Here is a 25,608-nt window from a genome sequence, read left to right as displayed (position 1 = left end):
AAAAATGAAAGAGGGAAGAGTTACTTTCCCTAATCCTGGTATTTGATTTAGAGATTGAATTTGAAAACAGACAATGTGAAATAGATTGAGTATACAAACTCTCCGGTTCACATAACCAAAATTCTTCTCTTCATAATTAAGGCATTAACTAAATGCCCAAAGCATTTGGCTAGGATATGTTTAGATCTCATTCTAAAATTGGAGACTCTTCAAAACACAACATGTCCATATTTTTTTTCTATTTAATGTGGTTTAATATTTGCGTATTTTAAGGTCTCAGATATTTTCAATTAGAAATGCAGAACTTAGGCCTTCTAAGAGGAATGGTTTTCTATTATTTTTGTTATTTTCTCAATTTCTCCTACTGATAAGTAAAACTAGAATTCTACAATAGAGTTTTTTAAAGTGATGGATGGACCCTACAGTCTTCTCTATAGGGTTTCACCATCAATACAAAAGAGGTCATATAGACTGCCACAGCAGAGAATGTGGCAAATGATCAATCTGCTGTTTGGCAGAGCTGGCCCAGGTTTGGGTCCATATTGTCCCTCCAGTTCTACTGGTCTTGTTCCTGTGTAAGTATTGAGGAGGTTGTTGCTTCTGATGGTTTCTGCAGGCTTGGGGTTGGCCTCCAGGACCCACTTTAAAGGTCTTCCTTAAATTGCATTAGTCACTAATAGCATACGAAATGCAAAATACTGCAATTCCTGCCCATTAGTTAGGGATGTCAGTGAGGGCCATAATTTGTCTGTCTTTACTTTGTGAGATAACAGTATTTTTTCGGTGGTGAGTTGTAGGTTGTAAATATGACCCTATTTTGCATAACCTTGAAATTAAAAACAACAACCACCTTTCATCAATACATTTAAATATTATTCCCTTTTATTGTGTTTCTCATTTACAATTAAGACCACCCTTTTTGATCTGAGAATTTGCTGTTTTCAGGTCCATCTTCTCTTTTCTTGTTCTCTTCCTCTTCCATGTCCTCCTCTTTGGTCATTGAACAATGCATTTGTTATATGTTTTCATTTTTATAGAATTTGTCAGCATTTATCAGATACTAAAATCTATCCTCTGTGTCAGCTTTTCTCTTTAGTCTCTGCTTAGACTGTTTTTTTGGTTCTTCATTATGTCAAAGCTTCAATAGTGTATCTGCATCACTGATTTGATTTGAATTGTTCTGTATCGATACTATGTTTTATGCTTCTAATTTTCATTTAATTAATAAACTCTGTGATGTATTTTGTTTTTTAAATATACTTTATAATATGAGCTATTTTTTTAATTTTTATTTTATTTATTTATTTTTTGAGCTATTTTTTAAATTTATTTGTTGGTCTTCACTAAACAGGAAATGGCAAGACCATTCTTCTAATTACTCAGATCATAAACAACTACAGCAACAGAAACCATCAAGCCATTCTTTCCTTTTTTATTTTCTCCTTATAATTTACAACAGATCAAAAGGCTAATCTCATCAACTCCACCTTCACCATATATCCTCAATCACATCACTTCCTTCCATTTGTATTGCTACTACTTTAGGTAAAGGCAATATCATCTCAACTAGAAAATCTCAAAATCTTCTTATCTCCTTGCCTCCATTCCTTTCTCCCTGTATTGTATGTGCCACTGAACAACTGAGGGGTCCTTTAAAACTCACAATGATCATGTTAATTTCAATAGATGTTACTAATGTTTTAATTCATTTGCTCCTTCCCTTTCCTAAGGGTAATATTACCTTTTCTACCAGCTACTTTGAGAGCAAGAGTATACTTCCTCACTGCATGGTCAGGCTTGGTCATATGTCTTGTGGGTCAATGACATGTGAATGGTAGTGACATGGGTCAGTTTCTAGCAAAGGTTTCTCCCTCTCTCTTGCTTTTCCTTTCTGCCACGACGCATGCACCATCAGCCTAAATGCCAGAATTAAATGATGCATGCAGTTGCAGCTGACCTAATCCATCAATGTGCAAACAACAAATTCCTACTACTTAAACCAGAGCTTAGCCTAAACAGGTAGTTCAGATGTCTTCCAAATAAAACATCCAATTCTCCCTGCAAAATAGAAGCCAGTGCCCTTTCTAGGGCTTGCAGTGCCTTGTGATTTAGTTCTCTATACTTGCCTGTTCTCCTTTTATTTTCTTCCCACTCATTCATCTCCAGTCACACTGGCTCCTAGTATTCTTGGACTTACCCAGCTCCCTCCAACTTTTGATACTTTGCATTTACTTTCCATACTGCCTGGGAAGCTTTTATTTATATCATCACATGGCTCATTCCCTCCCTTCATTCTCTGTTCAAATAGAAAGGTCATTTCTAACTCCTCTATATAGAATTCAAATAGATCCATACTTTCCTTCTATACACTGCTTTGTCTTCATATGAATTATCACTTAAGCTTAAAAACAACATGGACATTTATCGAGTATTTACAATATGCAGGCACACTTCGAAATATTTTCCATTGTCTTGTCTCATTTTATACTCTGTAATAGATAAACAGGTCATTTAAAATTTTGTAAGTTTATGTGAGCAATGAATGATTTGCAAATTGGGCAGGCAAATCCAAAAGTGGTAAGAAGCTCAGATGAGGGAATGAAAAGGATAAGCTTATATAGGACAACCTCAGAAACAAGGTGGGAAAACTTCTGATTTGATATCTAAACTGCCTTATTTGGGCAATTCCAGTGGCAATCCTTTTTCCTATGATGTCTTTTTCTAAATGGCCGATGTTAAGGCTCTACCTCCTAGTATAACAGAGGTTTCAGGAAAGGCAGCCTCTTCCAAGTTTTGATCTTGTTACTTGTGTTTGCCGGTCAGGGATTGCCCAGGGATAGCCTCCTCAGTCTAATCTAGTTAACACCTATGAATAATTACTGTAAAGGATGTACTGCTATTATCTTATTTTACAGACCAGAAAACTGAAGGACAAGTGTGTTAAGTGATTTAACCAGATTCACAAAGGATTAAGTGAAAGAATCTGATACAAACCTGACCAATCTCATGCCAGAGAATGGGCTCCTAGCCAGTATTCCAAGTCAGCCTGAGATTGCCTCCAGTATAAGAATTATGGGGGCCAACACACTTTTTATCTGAAACCTCTCAGAATTCCTTGCCCAGACCAGGAGTTGAGAGCTGTTTTGATGTAACCTGGCATTACAGTTTCAGAGGTTCAGCAGAGAATACTGGGGCAATAGGAAACCCCAGCAAAGGAAGTACCCACCCTTTTCTTTTTCTTTTTACTTTCTTCCATGTGTTTTTGGTAGGATCCTTATGCAAAGGGTCAGCATGTAATATCTAGTTTATTACAACTTTTATTTGATAATTTTATATAAACTTTCTAGCTCAGACAAAACATGAAAAAAACCCACAAGATATGGGAGAAAGAACAATAGTCATGGTCAGTTATAAACTTCCTGTTTATTTCTGCTTTGCTAGCTGCTGGATTTCAAACATACTTACTTCAGAAAAATTTAGATCCACAGCACAGGAAACAGGTTTGAACACTTTGTTTTTATCCATCTTATATCCCCTACTCAGGGTTTGGTGCTTAAGAAAAGCTAAGATGGTTGTGCTGCCCCTGATACATGCTATAATATTAGGACAGACTTTGTGCTTCATCTATAGGAATTTCCTATCATCTCCTTTTCAATTGGCAATAAACAAAAAGTACTGAAAACTAATGGTGCTTGAATGGCACTTTTACAATGCTGAATATATTTCCCCCCTTTAGTGTATTTTTTTTTTTGTCATTTCTAAGTGAGTCATTGCTTCCCCATAGCCAGTAATCTCTTGCTAAAAAAGAAAAACAAAGTTAGACTTAAATATAGAAGCTATGTATACCTTGATTAGTTGGCTCTTCTTAGTCACACGAGCAGGAAAGAAACTACTTGAGCATTTGTAGTCTGTGTAACATATTCAGTGAAGACATAAACATCTTTAAAAAATGTTTGTAGTATTGGTGGCAGAGGGAATGGAGGGGAATTTCTCCCCACAGACCCAGGGATAGAAGAGCAAGCTAACAAACTGCCCTTAGGTAGTTCATAATCAGAAGTGTTGCAGTCTCAATCTTAGATGGCATTCAGGGAAATTGGGGATCTTATAAAAAATTCAGGTTCTGAAACAATCTGAGGTGAGGCCTAAAATCTACATTTCTAACAAGTTCCCATGGGGCCCTGGTTCTGATTCCAAGCATCACACTTTAGATATCAAGGATCTGGAGAATTTTGACAGAAACTGTGCTTCTGGTTATGATACTATGCATATCATTATTGAACATCTTGTTATTTATTCAAATATTCTTTCATTTAATAAGGGTGACTTGTTGTGTGGGGTTCATTCTTCTAGACACGTGGGTAAATCAGCAAACGAAACAGACACACTTCCATGACCATTAGTGGCTTACATTCTAGCTGTGGGAGATGGTAGAGGGAAGACAAGTAGGAGATAAGAAAAAAAAACATTATCAATAATAATGTTAGATAGTAAGTCAGAATTAAAAGAAGAATTAGAACAATGCATTAGATCTGATATGAGGGGACCAGTGGAGGACAAGTTGTAGTATTAAACAAATTCACAATTTGGTGAATTGACAATGATATTAGCATGTCCAGTTATAAACAGAAATAAGAATGTCCTAACTGCTATTTTTAAATTTCCAAAAGCTCTGCTTTAATTTTCCCCAGAGGAGCAAAACTCCACTAGAGATGAGGTACAGATAGTTTTTAATTCATTTTTTCTCTCAGTTTTGCTTGAGAGAAGATAGTATTTAAGCATTTTTCAGCTTGAAAAAGAAGAATCATATTGAGTATGAAAGGTTAATCTATCATTATGTAAATAAGAGGCAAAAGAAAGCTTATGCTTGCAAAATGCCAAAGGATTACAGATATGACTAGGAATGTACATTGTCATGAATTCAGCTTTTTTTTTTCTTGTTCTTACTATCTGAATCATGGTTTTGTGCTAACTTGTTAATAAGTATAAACATAACATGAGAAAAGTTTGACAGGCAATAAAAGAATAAATAAATAAAGTCTAGAGTTGCTTATTTCTTGGTGACTGTGGTGGTCCCATAATCTTTAAAAAATATTTTTGCCTTTATTTATAAAATAAAATACTTGGCGTTTAGTCTATGTTGGCAACAAATTTTGATAATTGTGGATAGCAGTGTATAAGAAAATTGTGGTCAATTTTGAAGAAATAAGTAAATACTATAACAAATTTCCTACACTCAATCAAGATAAGGCATATAAACTGGACATCTACAGAACATTAGAAAGTAAAGTAAACCACTTTAGCTATAAGATTATTTGCATAGAAATAAAATATATATGCATCTTTTCTTGTGCTTGGTTTTTGAAACATTAAAGGGGTTATTAATATTTAGTAATTGAATTCCAGAAGAAGTTGTACTTGTAAATAAATCCAGTTTATAATCCCTTTCTATAGTGTTTATTGCCCTTGGTGAATCAGACTGTATAAAAATCAAGGGAGGTCTTTTTAACTTAGTAATTGAAAATCATCGATTGTGCTAAGTCTATTTCAGCAAATAGTGATTTTGCAGGAAATATTTCACAATTCATTGGCACTTTACTAAGAGAAAAATGCTTCTTTCAAAAAAATTTCCCTTGCTGCCGTCACCTATAATAAATATATGGTTTGACGAAAAATTAATAGGAATGTCTATTTTCCTTGCCAAAGCATATAAAAATGATTGTTATGCTTCAAGGCAGTTACTTTGGAGAATTATATTCAGTATAACCGTATTAGGCTTGTTAAACATACCTTTGAACTCTCAATACGCATGAAGAGGCAGGTTGCACAGCAAAAATAAATAAATAAATAAATAACCCAAAAAGTTTGTCTTCATATTTTGCTTTGTTTTATTATGGATACAAATACAACTTACTCACTTACTTTAGCTCCTTATTTGTAATATTTAGTTTCAAAATGCTATATATGTTTCCAACAATTCAATGTTGCTTCCAGAGGTGAAGGCCTTTATTATGTAAACTTTGTAAAGCAATCTTTTGGTCTTCCAGGAGGGATTGTGAAAAAATATCAGAACAATCAAATGAACAGTGTCACTGAATGAAAATTAAACAATGCAAACATTGATGTAAAGACTGTTTTGAGAGTATTCACATGCATTTGTGCATTCAAATTTTATATGTAATTTAAAGAGCATTACCAAATGATCAGGCATACATAAGCATGCATTATATGCTTATATTAAAAAAGATGCCTGTAGTAAAATACATAATGGTCCCATAGGGCAACTACGGTTAGGTAGGTGGTCTACTCAAATAAGGCACATGTTGTATTGATTCATTTGCTCTGGAAAAACAAACACAATACTGTCATCACTTTGCAGTGGAAATCACTGAACACGTATTTTCTGATCTAGATAAGTTATTTGGTCTTTTGTGTCTTTACTCCCATCAGTAAATTAGAATAATGTGCAAACATCCTGTTCCGTCGGCTCACAGAGATATTTTGAATTGAGAATTGGATAGTTTATGCTAAACATATTGTCAGCTTTAACATGATATAATTGCGAGAGCAATGTAAGTCCAAGCACCTTCTTTGAAGAAATAGTTCCCACCAAGCTGCACATATTTTTTTTTCTGACAAAACAATAAATACAATAAAAGTGATGCTAATTTATGCTTATACTTCTCAAGGCAATTTCTAAGTGCTTTAACAAGCATTTTTGCGTTTTCTAAAGGTAGAAACTGAGACATAAGGAAATAACTTCCTTGTGACCACACTATTAATCAGTGAAAGTGGGATCTGGACACCAGCAATCTCTGCAGAACCCATTTTTTCAAGTCGTTGCACTATCTCTGTCCTGTTTCTGTTTCTAGTATGGAAATGGAAAGCAAAGAAAGCACCATTTTGCTTAATTAAATACCAACACTTTTCAGAATTAAATCACAATTTTTGTAGGACTTTTCCTTCACACATTTTAAGTAGTTCCGCAGTTTAGTATAATATTACAGTTTAGTAACTGCAGTTTAGTATAATATTACCTGAGAGAAGAATAGGAAATTTTCCCAAGTTAGATAGCTACATGCTATCACAAGCCTATCTTCAGGGAAAAGTGATTTGTCTTAACTTTGATCACCGCAATTCCTATTGGTTAGATATTTGATTGTCAGTGTTTCCAAAATACAGGTACAAAAGTTAATGTAGCAGGAGAATTACAAGCAGGGTCTTTTCACTCATTTCTACTGGGACCTACAAGTTTTGTTAATCAGAATAGTAATTTTAAATATTCATTAAGAGAGATTTTTCTCCTATTCATGCTATATTCTCTAAATACAGACACATACATATATGTAATATATATATATATATATATTATATATATATATGTGAGTGTGTGTGTATGTGTATGCATACTAGTATATGTATAATAATCCTGACTAAACTAACTTGGATACATAATGTATAAAACAAAAATAATGCTTTTTAATCTGTGAGCATATGTGCCCTGGTATTGTTTTCTCTGTCCATTTGTATTCTGATCACTTTACAGATGTAATAATGCAATCAGCATTCACTGAATTAATGACTTCATTAAAGGAAGCTGCTGAATTATTTTGGTGATTTCTAATTTGTTAGAATTTGTCCTTTTAACATGCAAAATGCAGTTAGAGGAAACAGGCTGTGTTTAATATCTGTTGACATATAGAGATTAGGCCAATATCTTTACTACATTCATGCTTCTTTTTGATGGCAAAACTGAAGTGTAAAATCTGAAAACAACATATCATAGCTGTACTGTAGGGAAAAGGCACGTCATTGGGACTAGGAAATATAAGGATTTTATTCTTTTCTTTCTGTGCAGCAAGGAACTAAGTAAGCACCCTGTAGCACCCTTAATGCAATCTGAAGGAATGGTCAGCATTAGCCATTTCTCACAACTCCACATTGTGTTCTTTACTTATCCCAGCCTGAGGGCAATTTTTGCAGCCAACTATGATGCAGAGGAGCCAGTGGGTGCAGGCTTGAGTACCCTGCTTCAATAAAAGGGCCTGCACCTCCTGAACACAGGGGGTTCGACACAGCCTATACTGCTCAACTTCTTCATCTAAACTATGGGGTCCCACATTAAAGAGGAAATAGAGGGATAACTGTAGACTTTTAAGGGCTCTGCGAGCCCAAATTTCTGAAAATAAGAACATGGGTCAGAAGATGATTAAATGAAATCATTGTAAAAACAAAAACAACACATGCATCTAACATAATGCATTTAGAAGGCATTGAACAACACATACCTAGACATAAATGAATGACACACTGATAATACTTAACAAAGACTTGATAATATAGTTGGAGTGTAGGAAAATATTCAAGGGTGAAGAGAGACCATTTCAGTTGTTGGAAATAGCATGAAGGCTTTAGACACTGCAGAAAGAAAACCAGAGAGAACGAAGGGGGGTGATTGTACATATGGTTGTCAAAAGTTCAGTGTAGTCAACCTGTGGGAAACATGATCAGAAATGCATTTCTAGTAGGAATTGCTAACATAAAAATGAGAGCCTCTAGAACTACAGCTGAAGGGTATCCCTGACACTGAGGCAGACAAAACAAATAGCTCATCATTCGAAATTCATTGGGGGAGGCATGCGGGATGGAAATCAGAACAGTTCAAGAACTGTGAAGTTTCTGACTTGTCTATTTACTTTGGGAAAAATGATATAAAGATGCCCATTTCTGACCAAAATTGGTAGACGGAAATCCATTTCTTTTTTCAAAAGAGATGCAACCTTTATTGAATTTTTCTGGTGTGAGATATACAGTCTTCTAAATGCTTTCGTGAATTAATGAACATAATTTCCCATTAGCAAAATAAAATAGGTATTATTAGTGTTTACAGTTCAGTGTTGAGGAAAATGATTCAAGGAAGTGGGGGGAAATGAAGTTTCAATGCAGGCAGCTGGCTGTAAACCAGAAAAACTTTAACTGAAAATTATGACCAAGGTATTTCATTTATGCAAATTTACCTACAAATGTAGCCATGAGAAAATCCCAATGGCTAAAGTGTGTAATTAATGACAAAAAAAATGTAATTACAATAGTAAAAGAGACAGTAAATCCTTCAGGATATTAAAGGGGGATAATATATAATTTTAAATTACTTCACTGCAAGTATAAATTCTAATGATATTAATATTATGATACTACCTCTGAATGAATTTTAAACGTAGTTATTGGATAATATTCGACTGTATCTCTTCAGTAGTTCAAAAAATTCAGTATTAACTTGTCTATTCTTTATGAATAAAATATGAGCACCTTATGAAAAATCTTCATAAAACTGCAACAAAGTGATTATTTTTGTGGTATATTATAAAATTTCTTGACTCAGCCTAGAACTTGAAAATAATGTCAGTTTCAGAAATTGATGTTACAGTGCTTTTGCCAAAGTTATCAAAAAAGCAGGAGTAAGAAGTTAAATTAAATGCTCAAATTCAGGGCTTGAGACAACAAAATACTGTTGCAGATGCAAAAGAAAACATGATGAGTTAAGAATCATTTTAGAACTCAACTGACATGAGAGAATTAGAAAATATTTATGTTTCATGTATAATCTGCTGCTGCTTCTTATAAATTAATTGGGTGATACAGAAGAGTTCCCATTTGATACATCTTCTCAATATTGACAATTATCCAAACACATGGAATATTTCAGGCATAGTGTCTCTACAGCATGTGAGAGCATGACGGGTACTGTGTTAGTTTACTAGGTGCTAGAAATCGATTCTCTTTAGTTACAAGGTCAAGGACTCTATTTCTTATTACTTTTGCTTCCTCTCCTTGGTCTCAGCTTCAACCTATTCTCATATTTGGGATTCTCTTTTTGCTAATTCCTTTTAAAACAGTCTCTGAAAGGGAAATGTCATGGAACAAGATGCCTAAACTTTTACCCTGTGAGCTTATGCAGTAATTTTGATAAATGGTGCTCCAATCTGTGGAAAGACATTTACAGGTTCTCTGGAACTGCAAGAGTGAACTACATTAAACTAAGCAATAAAAGCACTAAATTCACTAAAATGATATGATTTCTGGGCTTATTTTAATAGAGAACATCTATAAATGGCTAAATCAATGCCTCATTTTGTCCTTCTTACTCAGCCATTATTTACCATGTTCAATCCTTTCCTGGTATGTTTCTTATTCCATAATCCTGTCGGTTTATTCTTTTGTTCCCTAATATAAGTTATTCCTCCAATTTTAAATGACACTATGAAAATAATTTTACAATATGTCTGGGGAACCACATGTTTATATCAGGTCTGCACTACATTGCATTCATTAATGTGGTATTTGTTTCTATTTCCTTCATAAACTTTTCTAGTTGCCTAGCTTTGCTTTTTTCTGGTCCTCTTACTCAAAAACTAAATAGGAAAGTATAGATTGCCTAATGAATGGTGGAGCAGAGCTTGGCATGAGAATTAGAAAGCAGTAACTCCCAAATTAGAAGATCCTAGATCAACTCACAAAACACTACCCTTCTTAACTATAAAACAAACAAACAAACAAATAGTAAAACAATTAAGAAAAAAAAAGCTGATAACAACAACAAAGTAAACAAAATCACGGATCCCTACTAATCCATATGCTACATCAGGGAATGTAAAGGAGAACGTTAAAAATATAAAAGCCCTTTTGGGCAGAATGTATGTAAAAGAATACTCCTAGGAGGAAGATATATTTTAGTAAATAGCTCAACTAAAGAAGGGCCATACTGATAATTAGAAAACTGTGCCAGAAGAGGAGGGATGAATGGGCACTTTAAATCAATAGCTCAATTCATCAAAAATATCTATACCCTTCTTTTTCAACTCGGTTTCTTCTTCAAATGTTTTCTTTTGTTTTCCTCCTTTCTACTTTTGGGACATGTTGTGTACTTTTCTAAGTATCTATAAGTGACTCCTGTGTAGTACTGAAGGTTCTGTGAATGTTATATGATCATCATTTTGGTTGAAATCTGAATTTTAACTTGCCAGTATAAAGGAGTAGTTTAATCAGATTTGTCCAACCAATGGTCATATATGCAAAGAAAGAAAGTGCTATTGAATTCACTCAAAATAAAGTCTTTTAAAATATATTTTCATTTAGATTAGATGATATTATATCTCACTTACTTTTTCTTAAAGATACCTTTCCTGTTCTGAATAGTAACTTTTAAGTTTACAGTTCAAGGGATGTGGATACAATAGACAGCAACTTAGACCGTTACTTGTAATAAGTGTCTGTCTTCACTATGTTGATTGGGAGCAAGTTCATCTCCATCCATGTCATTATAATTGTTATTATTCTCTTGTCCCATCACTCTGGATCTTTCTATTGAGTGTTACGTGTTCAACTACCCAATACTCTTTTTCACTCAGATATTTCAAGGCACTTAAAAGTTAATACAGCCATGACAACTCCCTCTATTCACTGTTTTCTATTCCTCACTCCCCCCACTTCCTCCTCCTTCTTCTCTTCTCCTTTTTATTTTTTTTCCTTCTTCTTCCTCTTCCTCTTCTGCTTCTTCTCCTTCTCTTTCTCCTCCTTCTCTACCCCTTTCCTCCTCCCCTTCCTTCTCCTCCCCTTTGCTTCTTCTTCTATTTCCCATTTCTAAAAGAGACTTCTCAGTGAACATGTTCTTGAGTGCCATTTAAATCACAGTTCTTCCTCTCAGTCTTCTTATCTTAAAATGAATTTACTCCAAAATGCTTCATACACTTTTTATATCATTCCACATTTACTGTTACAGTTAAGTCAGGCCTCTGCATCTCCCTTACTGTGTCACTGACACCAATTCATTCTGTACACTGCTCAAGCCACATTGGACTGTACTTAGCAGCAGCACTAGTCACATCAGATCAGTTTCTCTTCCTTGAAATATTGCTCTTCAGTTGGCTTCCTAGAAACCGTGCTGTCTCTGTTTTTCTTCCTCTCTCAATGGCCACTGCAGATGTGGCTTCCATCTTTTTGCCCAGTACCCTAACATGGCTGTGTGCTAGTGTCCAATGTTTGCTATAGATTGCTCCTTTGCAAATCTGTTTTGGTGATCTCAATTACAACTCTAGTTGGACTGTTCCTCTAAACATAAATATACTGTATGCTAAATAAACTTCTCTGTCTTCTCTGCTATGTGTCTAAGACACATAGAAAACAGACCAGGTCCAAAATGAACTCCTGACCTCTACACTCCTTCTTCAAACAGTTCCTCTCACAGGAGTAGCTCAGTATGAAAACCATAGATCACATGCCACTGCTGTTTTACTCACACCACACATCTAATCCATGAATAAGTCCTATCTTCAAAATGCATTCAGGGTCTGACCATAACTCCTCATTAATTTTGCCATTAACTTTATTGTAATTATCTCTTAATTTGTCTCCTTGACTCCACCCTTGTTCTAGTCAGTCTTTTCCAAACCCAGCAGCTACAGCCATGTTAAAATATATCAGATCATGTCACCCTTTTGCTCAAGACCCTCTATTGATTTTCTACCTCACTTATGCCCAAAGCCAAAAATTATGGTAATTCATTCATCTCCCTATGGCCTGTCCCATCGTTACCATTCTGATCTCATCTCCCCTTCTTATTCTTTTTTGCTTTGGATGTGCTGGCCACTCAGATTTTCCTCAAATAAGCTAAAAAGAACCAACCACAGGGAATGTGAACATGTGACTCTTTTTCCTGGAATTCTTTTCTCCTACTTCTTTCAAGTCTTTTTATCCCCAACAATTGTTTGGTGTGCTGTGCCTGTTTAACAACCAGGAAAATGTATGCATGTATATAAGTTCCTATGTTTACCATATATTTTATTGAAATAAAGAGTATGTACCACCCAATTTGCAATTATAAAATATACAATACAATTTATTGTAAACTTCATATAACCAGTTGATTCTCACAAAATGCCTGCATTGATTTTTTGCCAAACTCTTGCATTTGGAGCCAACCTATTATTGCAATTCAAATTATTTAGCAAAATTTGACTGCAAATAAATAGTTGTTGTGCCAGTTTGAAACTATTATGTAACCGAAAAAAAGCCATGACTTTATCCTGATCTAATCTTGTGTGGCTTGGCCTATTGTTTTGGTTGGGAAACATCTATTGGATTAGTTCCATGGAGATATGACTCACCCAGTTGCAGGTGTGATGTTTCAGTTAGATTACTTCGATGGAGATGTAATATACCCAAATGTGGTTGTGGCTTTTTTGATTCGATGGAGATGTGACTCCACCCATTCAACATAAGTCTTGACTAGTTTACTACAGTTCTTTCAAGTTCATTTTGGAGAAACCTCAGATGCAGATGCTGGGAGATGCTTGGAGTGCTGACAGAAAGAGAAGATGCCTAGACATGGGCAGAGTCCAGCAGACATCAACATGAGTTTTCCCATGAAATGCTAAGCAAGCCAGAATCTGGAAAGAGCCAAGGGTAGCCAAGGGATAAAAGCCAGCCCTGGAGAAGTCAAATGAGGACACTCCATAAGGAACAGAGAATGAAAGTAATGGAGAACAAGAGCAAGAAGCTAGCCACATGTCCTCCCAGCTGACAAAGGTGTTCCGGATGGCATTAACCTTTCTTGAGTGAAGGCAACCTCTTGTTGGTGCCTTAATTTAGACATTCTCACAGCTTTAGAACTGTAAACTTGTAATTTAATAAATTTACTTTATATGGTACATTGCATTCCGATAGCATTAACAATCTAACACACTTAATTACTATCCAGTTCAACAAAGAAGTCACTCACATCATTCACAAAGGAGTGTATTCTAGCAGAGATGTTAGTTGACGTTTTCATCTACTAAACAGCTAAAAGATGTATGTATGAACTTTGTTTCTCAATTATATTAATCACATTTTTATGAATTGAAAAATAGTTTTCAATTTTTAGAACAGAATTTCATCAACATTTTATGCTATTCACAATGTTACAGCTATGACTCGTACGTTAATCTGATTTATTAACGTTCTTTCCATTACTTTCTTATGTCTAGAAAATAAACAAAATGGTAAATCAAGCCTCAATTTAGAAGCATTTGCTGATTTCTGAGGTGAAAATACTCCTATCATGGCCAATTTCAAGCTATCTACATGACACAACTGAATATCTACTTGGAAAAAGTGTTTCTATCATACTGAGGCATAGATCATAGTAAAATAATTAAGAAATGATGAATGTTTACTACCTATTGCCTTTGTTTTTAATATATTATTGAGTTATAACTTTGTGTAATTACATTTTTAGCAATGTCTGTGTTTACCAACCCACTCACAAAATTTTTCAAAGTTTAACGATCGGTACCAGCCAATTCCAGCACATAACTGTTGGAATCCTATTTAAAACTGCAATCCCAAGCCAAATACTTCATTTTTCCCCTCAAACAATTTTCACCACCTAATTTGCTATATACAATACAGTTATTTATCTTGCTTTTTATTTTTGCTACCTTCCATTTAATGCAAGCCTCATGGGGATATTGATTTTGTCTGCTTCTAGTGGACGCTCTATACCTACTAGTAAATGGAATGAATGGCTCTTTTAAGTCTTCAGGAAAATGGAATTCAAGACCATGTTTCATGATCTTGCTTAACCTCTCAATCCCTAACCCCTCAGGCTACACAAAAGCTTTCCCCACACCTTCTGCAACATACTGTTTTTTTACATTTCTTTTCTTCCAAATTTGTGTTCTCTTCTTGAGCTGCCTTCACAAGATCTTTTCTGTCTCGTTAACTACCACGATTTAATTTAAAGAGCTTCTTTAATATAGACCTAAAGAATAGACTTGTACATGCAACATAATTTTTTATTCTTGGTGCTATTATCATTATTATTATTTTTTTTTACTTAATACCCATAGGGCACAGATTAAAATTAGTAATTTCATTTATTTTGTAAAAATTCTAGTTACATTCTAAATTCAGAACTGGTTTCTGGGTTGCATTTCTGTGGGTTCTGTAGCATTATCTTAATTCAAAAAATCTTCATTGAAGAAAACAATGAACCAGGGGTTCTTTTAGGCAATGAGGACACAGCAGTGAAATCACAATAAACAGAAGTCCTTGACATTGTGGGCTTATATTTTAGTAGGAAGAGACAAACAGTTGTCAAAATTTATAAGTGCATTAGTATAGTGGCAATAGTCAAAACAGTGTGATGGTAATACAAAATACTAGAGAGTAGAATTGAGTGGGGGCAAGAAATTAAAGTCTTTCAGAAGGGAAGGAATGACAGACTGCGGCCCCTGTTGCTGATGATGAGATGAGTACAAATTATGTGTTGCATAATGCTAGATCCTATGAGCATTTTCAGTGTAGTCTATGGTGAGAATCAAGACTGAAGGGACTAGAACCAGAAATTAAAAGGAGAAAAGCGGGATTATTGTATGGTTAACACAGAAATGCATCACCCAACCCCATTCAAGGAAGGTTTTGCTGCCCAGCATGAAAGTGTGTTCAGCATGCAGTCTCCAACTGTTAACTCCTTCAGGGTCCAACTCAACTCCAGAGAAACACCTTACCTGAGACTATACCCTTTCTGAAGTTGTTCTCACCCAGTGACTGAGTGAAGTGCGATATAAAGATCTGGATGTTTTGTTCAAGGCTGGATTTTCTGACAAGAAATCCATCTTCCAGAAATTACCTGCTATTTTAGTCTAAATTTGTTAAGCCTACATATCAGGCAATTTTAACCTCTTCCTCTGTCCATTCCTGCCCAGGGAAAACAAAAGTAAAAGCTACATTTGGCTGAAACTTCTGCTTTATCTCTGATTTTATTATCTAGTGGTTCATATCTCTGCCCAAAATATGCAACATAACATTTTTTTCCTATTACTGAATAAATTTCTAATAAATCTGTTTATTTAAATATAGATTCTTTTTCTGAGCAATATATTTCAGTTTTCAAAAGTCTCAGTAACCATCATAATTGCATTTTTTTTCAGTTCCTAAGCATTCCTCCTTTTCTTTGATACAATTTAACCCATGATCAACATATTATTCCATGAAGTGAAATATTAAGAAAGCATGATAAAATTACAAAGTCTACTAGAATCAAACTAGTATTTAACTTTTGCTCCTTAGCTTTGTTTTTCTTTCCTAGTACCCCTTTCCTTATAAAATATTGGGATCCTGTTTAAATCCTTATTCTACAAATAATGAAAAATTCATCCTTCCAGATTCATCTTTCAAGTGTTAATGGATTTCTGTTCAGTTTCATCATCAAAGGATAAAACACCTGCTTCACATATTGATGGACTCAACTTTCGTGTCCCAGGTTATCATTTTAAATCATTTGTCACATTTCTACTACACATTAAAAACAACAGCATTTTGCATTTACCTGACTCAACAGGCACTCAAATATTCTAAGGGCATCATTAATTGGAATAGTAGCGTTCGATACTGTGTATTCTGTCATAGCCATTTTGCTGGTAGTTAAATAAGGCATTAGATTATTATATAACTTCCTGAAGCTTTGCATCTAATAAATACTAAATTGAACTCCAAGTACTGTTGTTTCTTAGACATTTGAATCACTCAAGAGCATGAACAGTTAAAGCTTTAACACATGAATAAACTTCTTCTCTTTGAAAAGATGCTCTCTATAAAAACTTTCAGCCTTTCTTTTACTTATATAATTTTCCTGTTACCTTGAGTGTTCTGCATTTGTGCTTGTAGATGATGTCCATAATATCTCTCTTCACTTGATCTCACCATGTAGACGTATAGAGGTAATGACATAAGCACCCTTTACTTATTTATTAATAATGAATCTATCTATGCATTAATGGCAGACACCCAAAGTTAAATTAAATTAACAAACTTAAACAATCAGTATTACATCCAAGAAATACTCTGAAGCCTGTTCTTCTCTTATCATTTTAAAGTTTTCAAGAAAAGAGAGGTAGTGCAATGGTTAAATTATTAATTTTGTAATGTTTTCACTTTAGACTTACATTTAAAAGATCAAAGACAGTAAGAATGCATGAATTTTCTTGAAAACAGTAAGAATGCATGAATTTTCTTGAAAACTTAGGAATGACATATATATGACACACAAATATATATTTACTTTCTTATATATTTTTAAGTATATCTACACTTTTCTTATGTGATTCCTTGAACAGTCTGCAAGCACTGTGGCTACATTTTAACTTAGTCTCAAAAACTCAATTAGCCACTTGAATTTGTCACAAGTGACTTTAAAATATATGCCAAAGGAAATAAAACATTTACATGTTCATACCCTTGAAATCCTAACAGTAATTTTCGGGACCAAACATATGAGTTTGCTTCAGTCCTGCATATTCACTATATGTGGCATATATTATATGTATGTATCATATATATGTAGTCATACAAAATCATATATATGTGTACAAGCATATTCATGCATATAGCATATATAATATGACAACCAGATTGTTTAAAGTGATAATGTTTTTTCACATTATTAAATTATCACATTTCATAAATAAAATTAGAGTATAAAGGGATGATAAAAGTTTATTTTTAAAATAAAAAAGCACTGAAAAATAAGGAACTTGGTATTCCAAAAGAGACTGTCAACTTTGAGTTAATGATGGAACTCTATTGCCAATTATATCCTTACTAATAGGACTAGGTGATCATTGAGATATGTATATCTTTATAAAGCAAAGTTTAGCATCCTCCTTCATCATATGAATTTAAATATAGTTGTCTCAATATCAAATATCCCAAATGGTTTTGCAATATTCCTACTAAGTACTCTTTAAAGTAGGAAATTAAAACAACCACAATTTTGGAAGTGAGGCAATTGAGCAGGGCTTTTCTGCTTAGCATATTCGGCTGAAGCCTCAACTAGTGTGAAAGTTCAAAGATGGTTCCACTCATATGCCTGATGCCTTAGACAGGGAAGCTAGGGGACTGGACTTATCTGGATTTCTTCCTGTCCGTGTGAACTTGAGCATCTCCATGTGGTTTGTCGAGCAATGTAGAGGGACTCCATATGTGCGAGCTTAGTTCTCATAAAGAACAAGGTGGAAGATAACTGTCCTCTTAAGTCCAGGGCAGAGACTGGTATATTATGTGCATCAAAGCAGTCAAGCACAGCCCAGATGTAAGAGGAAGGCAAATGGACTCTGAGTCTTGATGGGTCTAGAGTAAAGAATTGGTTGGAGGACTTGTTAACCCATGGAGCCATGAGCACCTTATCTAGATGGCAACTATGGTTATATTGACATTTCATTCTCTGCAAAGATAATGCCATGAACAACTAATGGCCACCTGGAAGAAGATAAATCTTGTTTTTCTAAGTTCCTCAGTTTTTCTCCAGCTTTTGGACTCAGGGGCTTCAGTTACACTGAATTTATACCATCTTTCCAACATCTACTCTAGGAGCCCCACTATTTAAGGGGGGGCTTAATCATCCTTCCAAATCCATCTGAGGCTCTAATATGCAACACTAGGGATACATTTGGAGCATGATACCACAGTTGCTTCTTTTATTTTTATTTTTTATTTTTCCTCCAGAAACATAAGTAATCATAAGAAAATAAGCGTAAACTATTTTATAAATGCACACAGGCCAACCTAATTCTTTATGTTCTATCCATTCAGGGAGAGGTTAGGGAGGTGATTGCAAGCATAAGAAGACACATTAGAGGTATAAGTTTCTGACTGCAACCATAAGTTATAGATCACATTGAAACACTGCAAACAATAAAAATGAAGTTAAATGAAAATTAAAACTGTAAACTAAATGCAAAAAAGAGAAAAAGGAAAATACAACATTCTTTGAAACTGCCTGATTTATGGCCCCAAACCCATAGATGCAATATCTGCTTTCCCTGGATGTCTTAATTTGGACATTTTCAAGGCCTTAGAACTGTAGACTTGCAACTTAATTAATTCCTCTTTTTAAAAGCCATTCCATTTCTAGTATATTGCATTCTGGCAGCTTTTACAAACTGAAACAGTGGTAAAACAAGAAAAAAAATGCCAATGAGAGAATTTGAATCTTTCTACTAAAGCACAAAAATATTTATAAAAATATTATCTCTATGAATTTATGTTGGTTAATGCCTATGAGTCACAGCTTTATGCTATACACATATGTATATATGTGTACATGTGCACACATATGTATTGTATATATGTATGTATTGTATATGTATATGTACATATAAATGTATTATATATAATTTTGGGATGCAAGTATATTGCATAATATCCAAATTTGGTTTAAGTTTAAAAATATATGAAGCTTAATCCATTGCCTGCAGGGAATTTAATATTTACCTATGTTAAGTTTAGCTACAGAAATAAGCAGGAATCTTGTCAGCTCCAGTCAGTAACAACCCACAATTGCTGAAATTTAGTCAGTTGTGTCTCTCCATATGAGTGGCAAAAGAGCTATTTGACTATCAGTCATTTGAAGAACAAAGCAAAATTAGTCAAATAGCATTATAATCACTAAGTTTCTAATCTCAACCATTCTCCTATCTGCATTTTCCAAATTTGTCTACTCACTGACCTCTATGGCCATGTAAATATTCCAGAGCCGTAACTTTCTTTATGCCCACACCCCTTTCCATGGATTTCCATGGATGCTTTTATTCTCCACCTAGCCTGTTGTAGCTCTCCCTTGAAGTCAGGCTTGTCTACCTTTATTACCATTTCCTCCAAACTCTGTTGATTTTTTTTTGTTTGTTTGTTTGGCCAGTTAATAAAATATATTTTAATATTACTTAATTTTGCAGGTTTGAATATCTTTTTTCCCCAACAGGCAGCATTCTATTCATAACAGTCTAATGGCACAGGCTCTCACTTATACTTTTCTCTACCTCATACTTTATACAGAGCAGAAATCCGTTAAGCATACATTAAATTGGTGATGACAATGAAAAAAAAATAGGTTTCTAGAACTCTGTCACTGATGGATACCTAGAGATTCAATGTGTAATTCCTTTTTTCAATGCAGAAAAGAATTACAGAAGCCCTGCTATCCTTATAAATTCAGTAGAGAAATTCAGAATAAGAAGCTGAATATATGAAACATTTACTATACAAAATGCTGACACACTTAAATAGCACTTAAAAATTAACAAAGAATATTGTTGGTGCCTAAATCATCACAATCTAACAGGTGGATGGCTGAATTATTACTTCCAAGGTCTTTAGGGTTGTCATTTAGAAAATGATTAATGGAACTTCTAATCATGTTTAAAACATCTCAGTATTCATATTAATATTTTAATTAAACCATCTCTCCAGTGGTATATGAGTACAAGGAAGGCACCACATGTATTCTCAACTCTTAAATTTGACCATTTGTGAAAATCACTGGAGGAGCTTATCTCAATTACCAGTACCTGGGCTCTCTACTCCCCAGATTCTGATTTGGTAGGCTGAGATGGGGTCCTTGAATTTGCACAAAAATTGGTGTGGTAGTTAGGTTCAGGTGTCAACTTGGCCAGGTGAAGGTGCCTAGTTCTATTGCTGTGGACATGAGCCAATGGCATGTGAAGTTCATCTGTTGCTGATTACATCTGCAGTTGGCTAGGAGGCATGCCTGCTGCAATGAATGATGGTTGATTTAATTGGTTGGTGCTTAAATGAGCGAGCTCAACGTAGCACAGCCAAGCAGCTCAGCATACCTCATCTCAGCAGTCACAGCTCAGCCCAGCCCAGGCCTTTGGAGACGCAGAAAGAAATCACCCTGAGGAAAGATGTTGGAACCCAGAGGCCTGGAAAGAAGTCAGCAGAGATCACCCTGTGCCTTCCCATGTAAGAAAGAACCTCGGTTGAAAGTGAACTGCCTTTCCTCTGAAGAACTGTACATTAACTAAATAAATTCCCTTTTACTGTTACATTCCAGCAGCTAGCAAACTACAACAATTGGCATGCCGAATGATTCAGTTACTGCCTGTTCGTATACCCCATTCAAGAAACACTGGGAACCTAGCACATTTTCTATAACATTACAGATATTAAAGAATGAAAAAGCAAATGAGATAATTAAGAAGCAAAATGATCAATTGAGCCTAAGCATATAAGTGTGGTCTAGTCATGGAAGGAAACTGAGCAGTTCCCCATATAAATGCATATTTATATATATGTGTGTGTGTGTATAATATATATATTATATATAGAGAGAGTAAGCAGGTGTTGCAGGAATTCAAATATTGCAATAGTTAATTTTTTTCTAGCTTATTAGAAATATTTATTTGGCAGTCTTCTGTGATATTAGCTAATGATTCAGCTGTGTACAACATTTCCATCTAAGATTATTTTTAGTAGGTAAAAATGTAAGGAAACATTTTATAGGGTATACTGTTGTATGAATATCATTTGTCAGGGAGCATAAGCATATGGTAACACAGTGAGTTTGCCTCAACAAATAATGTTTATTACCACAGATGAGAGTTCAATGTAATGAACTTGTATTCAGTAGAGATTAATTCCCAGTTACAAGCCCTTACATATCATGGTGATTGGGAAACTGTAGTCAGAAGACAATTTGCAGCCAGTTGGGCACCTACAATCTTTTACCACAAAAGTAATAAACAAAACAAAACTATGCATGGGTAATCACATCCTGTTGGTTCATCTCAGCATCACAGGAGAATAGGAGGCAACAACTCCCATGAAAAGTTTGGAAGTAAACAGTGCTAGTAAAGCATGTCTGACAAACATTCACAGCATATCATAACCGGTCATCTACCATATATTGAAAAAAGGAGTGTTTTCTTTATTTTTAAACAAATGAAAAATGCAATAATCCCATGGTGATTTATTTGACTGGTCTGTATTTTCTCTTTAAAAATGTATGAAATAAAACATCAATACTGTATGTTTTTATTAAATTTATTTGGAAAACAACAAAAAATTACCATTACTGAGTACAATGGCAAAGAAAGAAGAAAGAAAACAAAGAAATCATCATTCCCTATTTGAATTTTTTATCTGAATTTGTACATGGGGTTAGACTTCAGTTGTTTAAAATTATTACAATTGCATATTATTTGTATAGATATGTACACTTTCATTTGAAAATTTATTTACTAGGCATGACAAGATGGAGATTAAAAAATATAAAAATGCATGAATGCATAATAGTAGAGGAGAAGATAGAAGAATCAGGGACCAGGAACATTATTTGCTTGTTCACTTCTGCTTCAGTTCAATTCTTACTTAAGTTAATTATATGGATAAAACATTGTTCTTTTTGATAAGACTGCTTGAGGCTTTTTCATATGCATGAATTGAATGAATACTTATATTCATATGATTTATCATTTCTTTTGATAAGCCTAATTCTGATTTCTCTATAGCTTCAGGAAAGTTTCCCAGCACTCCCTCAATTATATGTTCACAATGTTTGAAAATTTGTGACTCTCTCTCTTTCGTCCCTGGGACTCTCCTCTCAAAGTCATTTCATAGCCAAGATCCAGTCTGAAAAATTGTTTGGTTTTATATATTCAAAACAATTAGTTGACTCATACTCTCCATTTATGAAGGCTGTTATTTGTTAACTTGGAGACACAAACCCGTCTTCTCTGAGGTATCATAATACTGTCTCTAAAATATATTTGGTAAAATCTATAGCAATTACAAATGTTAACACGTAATAATTAGTTTTATCCTATGAATTTAACTGCTCTCTAATCTAGTGTGTACTTGATTTTGAGTCATTGGTGTCTTCTTCAAAGGTAGCATGAGCGAAATATTTTTAAGAAAATTAAAAAGGAGTTTGCTAATTTACCACAAGTGTTTGCAGGCGTGAATATACACTTTATAATATCTCTCATCTCCATGATGAAATGCTTTGATTTTGGTGTTGTTAAATACATCCGAGTAAATCTGAGTCCCTTAAAAATGTATTTCCATTTTGAAATTTAAGGTTCTATTGGCCAAAATATTTAATTTGCCCATGTATGTATGCATATGTGTGTACTTTTGGGTATATGTATTTATGCATAATAACACATAGGTATATAAACCAGTTGTTATTCTTTACTTAATCCAATTATCCGTTCATGAAAAAAATGCATTAAATGTTTACTTTGGCACTATAAAATAATGGACTTTATTTCACTTGTATGTGTAGATCTAGTTATTTTTTTTCTGACAAAAAATAGTGAGTTTTTAGTCTTGATACATTTAAAAATGTCTCCTGCTTATAGATTTTGTTTAAGTGTCTACAATCCTCTGTTTTCCATCATCAAACTTTTGACCTTCCTGTCAAGAAGCTATGCAAATTGTTCAAGAAAGACGCAAGTTAACATCTGCTCAAATCGATAGGAACTTCTCAACTGACACTTTTGAGGTGCCAAGGTTGTAAAATGTTTAGCACATCTGCAAAAGGAAGCAAGTCTGAACCCTAGGTCAGCCCTCTAGGGGCTTTTCATCCCAGCAAAAGTAGAGAAATAGGTATCTTATTTTGCCAGTAATGGAACGGTTTGGGACATGTGGTTGCAAAGAAATAGCAATTTTAGAGGAGTACTAGATATACTTTTAAAGTGCTGGTTCTCTCAGAAGAGTTGCTCTCTTTCAAAAGTGTGTTATTTGAAAAGACATTTCCTAACGCATAAAGATATCTCAGTAGCTTCTCATTTAATGTCTGCTCATCCTGTTTGTTCATGATGTTTATTTTTATTTGTTAATATGCATTACAGGAGTTATTAGAACTGCCTTACATAACATGGACAGAGAAGCTAGAGAACACTACTCAGTGGTCATTCAAGCCAAAGACATGGCCGGGCAAGTTGGAGGGCTTTCAGGATCTACGACGGTCAACATCACACTGACTGACGTCAACGATAACCCACCACGCTTTCCACAGAGTATGTACATGCTTTGTGCTTCTTATTATTCAATTAGTCACCATTTATGTGGAAAAAATATGCTTGAATATATAAGTCAAGCTACTGTGTTCTTAAATGGCATTGCATTGTATTTTACTAATATGATCACCCTTTTATACATAAGACTAGAGAAGTCATTCCACCTAATGCCGCTGAACCTGGTAGATAAATTGATACTTTGGTAAGAGCATAAGCTTCAGTTGGCACCACAGTTAAACAGTAAAAATGATGTAGTGTTACTAAGTAATAGTACCTTGCATTTGTTAAATAGGTGTTGCGTCATTAAGGTATCTGTGGTATTATTTAAAAGTGAAGGTTGACATAAGGAATCTGTTCATGGAAAAGTATTGCATATTTACTTGTTGTGAATGGATTATTTAAAAATCCTTCATATTATAAATGACTATTCTTCACACATACATCACACAAACACCCACACACACATCATCTAACAGAAGTTTAGAATAGGAGGTTTGAAAAGAGGGGAACCATATCTAGGAGGAGATTTCAGGAGGGATATGAAATAGCAATACTGTGAGCTTGGAAGAAGATAGTGCTTATAAGATCTTCAGGACAGTAAAAAAATAATTATAATATTTTTGAGTGTGTATAAGATGGCAGATACTGTGGCTAACATTTTATAGGGCAATCATTAATTCTCATAAAAATCCTCTAGGGTAGATTTCCTCTACCTCCATTTTATAGCTGATGTTTAAAACTGTCATAAAATAGATTCAGTGGTATGTCAATAAGGACTTGTAACAGATCAGTGCAGGATGTCTTTCCCAGCTTTATCTCCTAAACCCTTTCTCAATGTATCCAGACTTAGCCATGACGGGACGCTGCCTGTCCCTAAAGCATAATAATTCTTTGCATATTCTTTCTTCAATGTAGAATTTCCCCACAGGCATTTTTCTCTGTCTAGCAGTCCTATCATACCTTTTTCTGAACTCTCTGTGGCAGAATTATAAGAGTTAATTAATCCTTCTTGCTTCTTATTGCATGGTCCTTCCCCATGGGTGCTCATGTTATGTTTCTTTCTGTAGTTCACATCTCCTCCACTACTATAGGTTACTCTAATAGGAATAATATGGAACTGTCTTTGTAACCTCACGTGTTCAGTCCTGCGCCCAACTGATAAACTATTATTAAAAATCAAATGAATGAGTAAATATGTTCAATTTTAGTTCTGTCAAATTAACATGGTCAAAACCCTGCAAATCAAGTTCATAGTTAGATAGAAACTCTTGAAAATATTGGTGTGGAGATAAGATTAATATCTATGAGCAGATTCAATCTGGTGGCCTTTGCTTTATGAAGAAAATGTTTTTGAAAGTAAATCATAGATACGACCATATTAGATTGAACTATAAAATATAATTAAATTTTAAATCAATTTACAAATCAGAGAGTACTTCTATAGCTATTTTATCATTTAATACACACAATATGCGTATATACATGTACCACTATGAGACCAGTTCTATTACTTTTTAAGATGAGGAAGCTGAAGTTCAAAGCTACAAAACAACATGCGATGAGTGGCAATACCAGATACATAATAATAAATAAAGATTATTGTAACTTAAAACAGAATCTTGCCTTTCATATTTTTAAGAGGATCTATCATTGCTAAATTTAAAGCCTAAATTAATAAGATAGCTCTAAATAAAGCAAAATAACAAATTGTATAAAATAGGAGCTCAATAAATTTTGTTCATTATAAAAGTAG

At 34.3% G+C, this 25,608-nt stretch overlaps 1 protein-coding gene across 1 annotated transcript in view; it reads left to right on the top strand.

The window, feature by feature from the left end:
* CDH18 (cadherin 18) overlaps positions 1-25,608 on the top strand; it is a 518,873-nt gene that overhangs the window by 353,570 nt on the left and 139,695 nt on the right. Inside the window, exon 5 of the mRNA XM_077115122.1 lies at positions 23,688-23,855. Coding sequence (XP_076971237.1) covers positions 23,688-23,855 — 168 coding nt within the window. The remainder of the gene's footprint in view (positions 1-23,687; positions 23,856-25,608) is intronic.

Source organism: Tamandua tetradactyla, chromosome 9 (genome assembly GCF_023851605.1).
Source record: "Tamandua tetradactyla isolate mTamTet1 chromosome 9, mTamTet1.pri, whole genome shotgun sequence".
NCBI lineage: Eukaryota > Metazoa > Chordata > Mammalia > Pilosa > Myrmecophagidae > Tamandua > Tamandua tetradactyla.
Note: the sequence above shows the minus strand (reverse complement) of the source record. Positions and strands in the feature narration are given on the sequence as shown.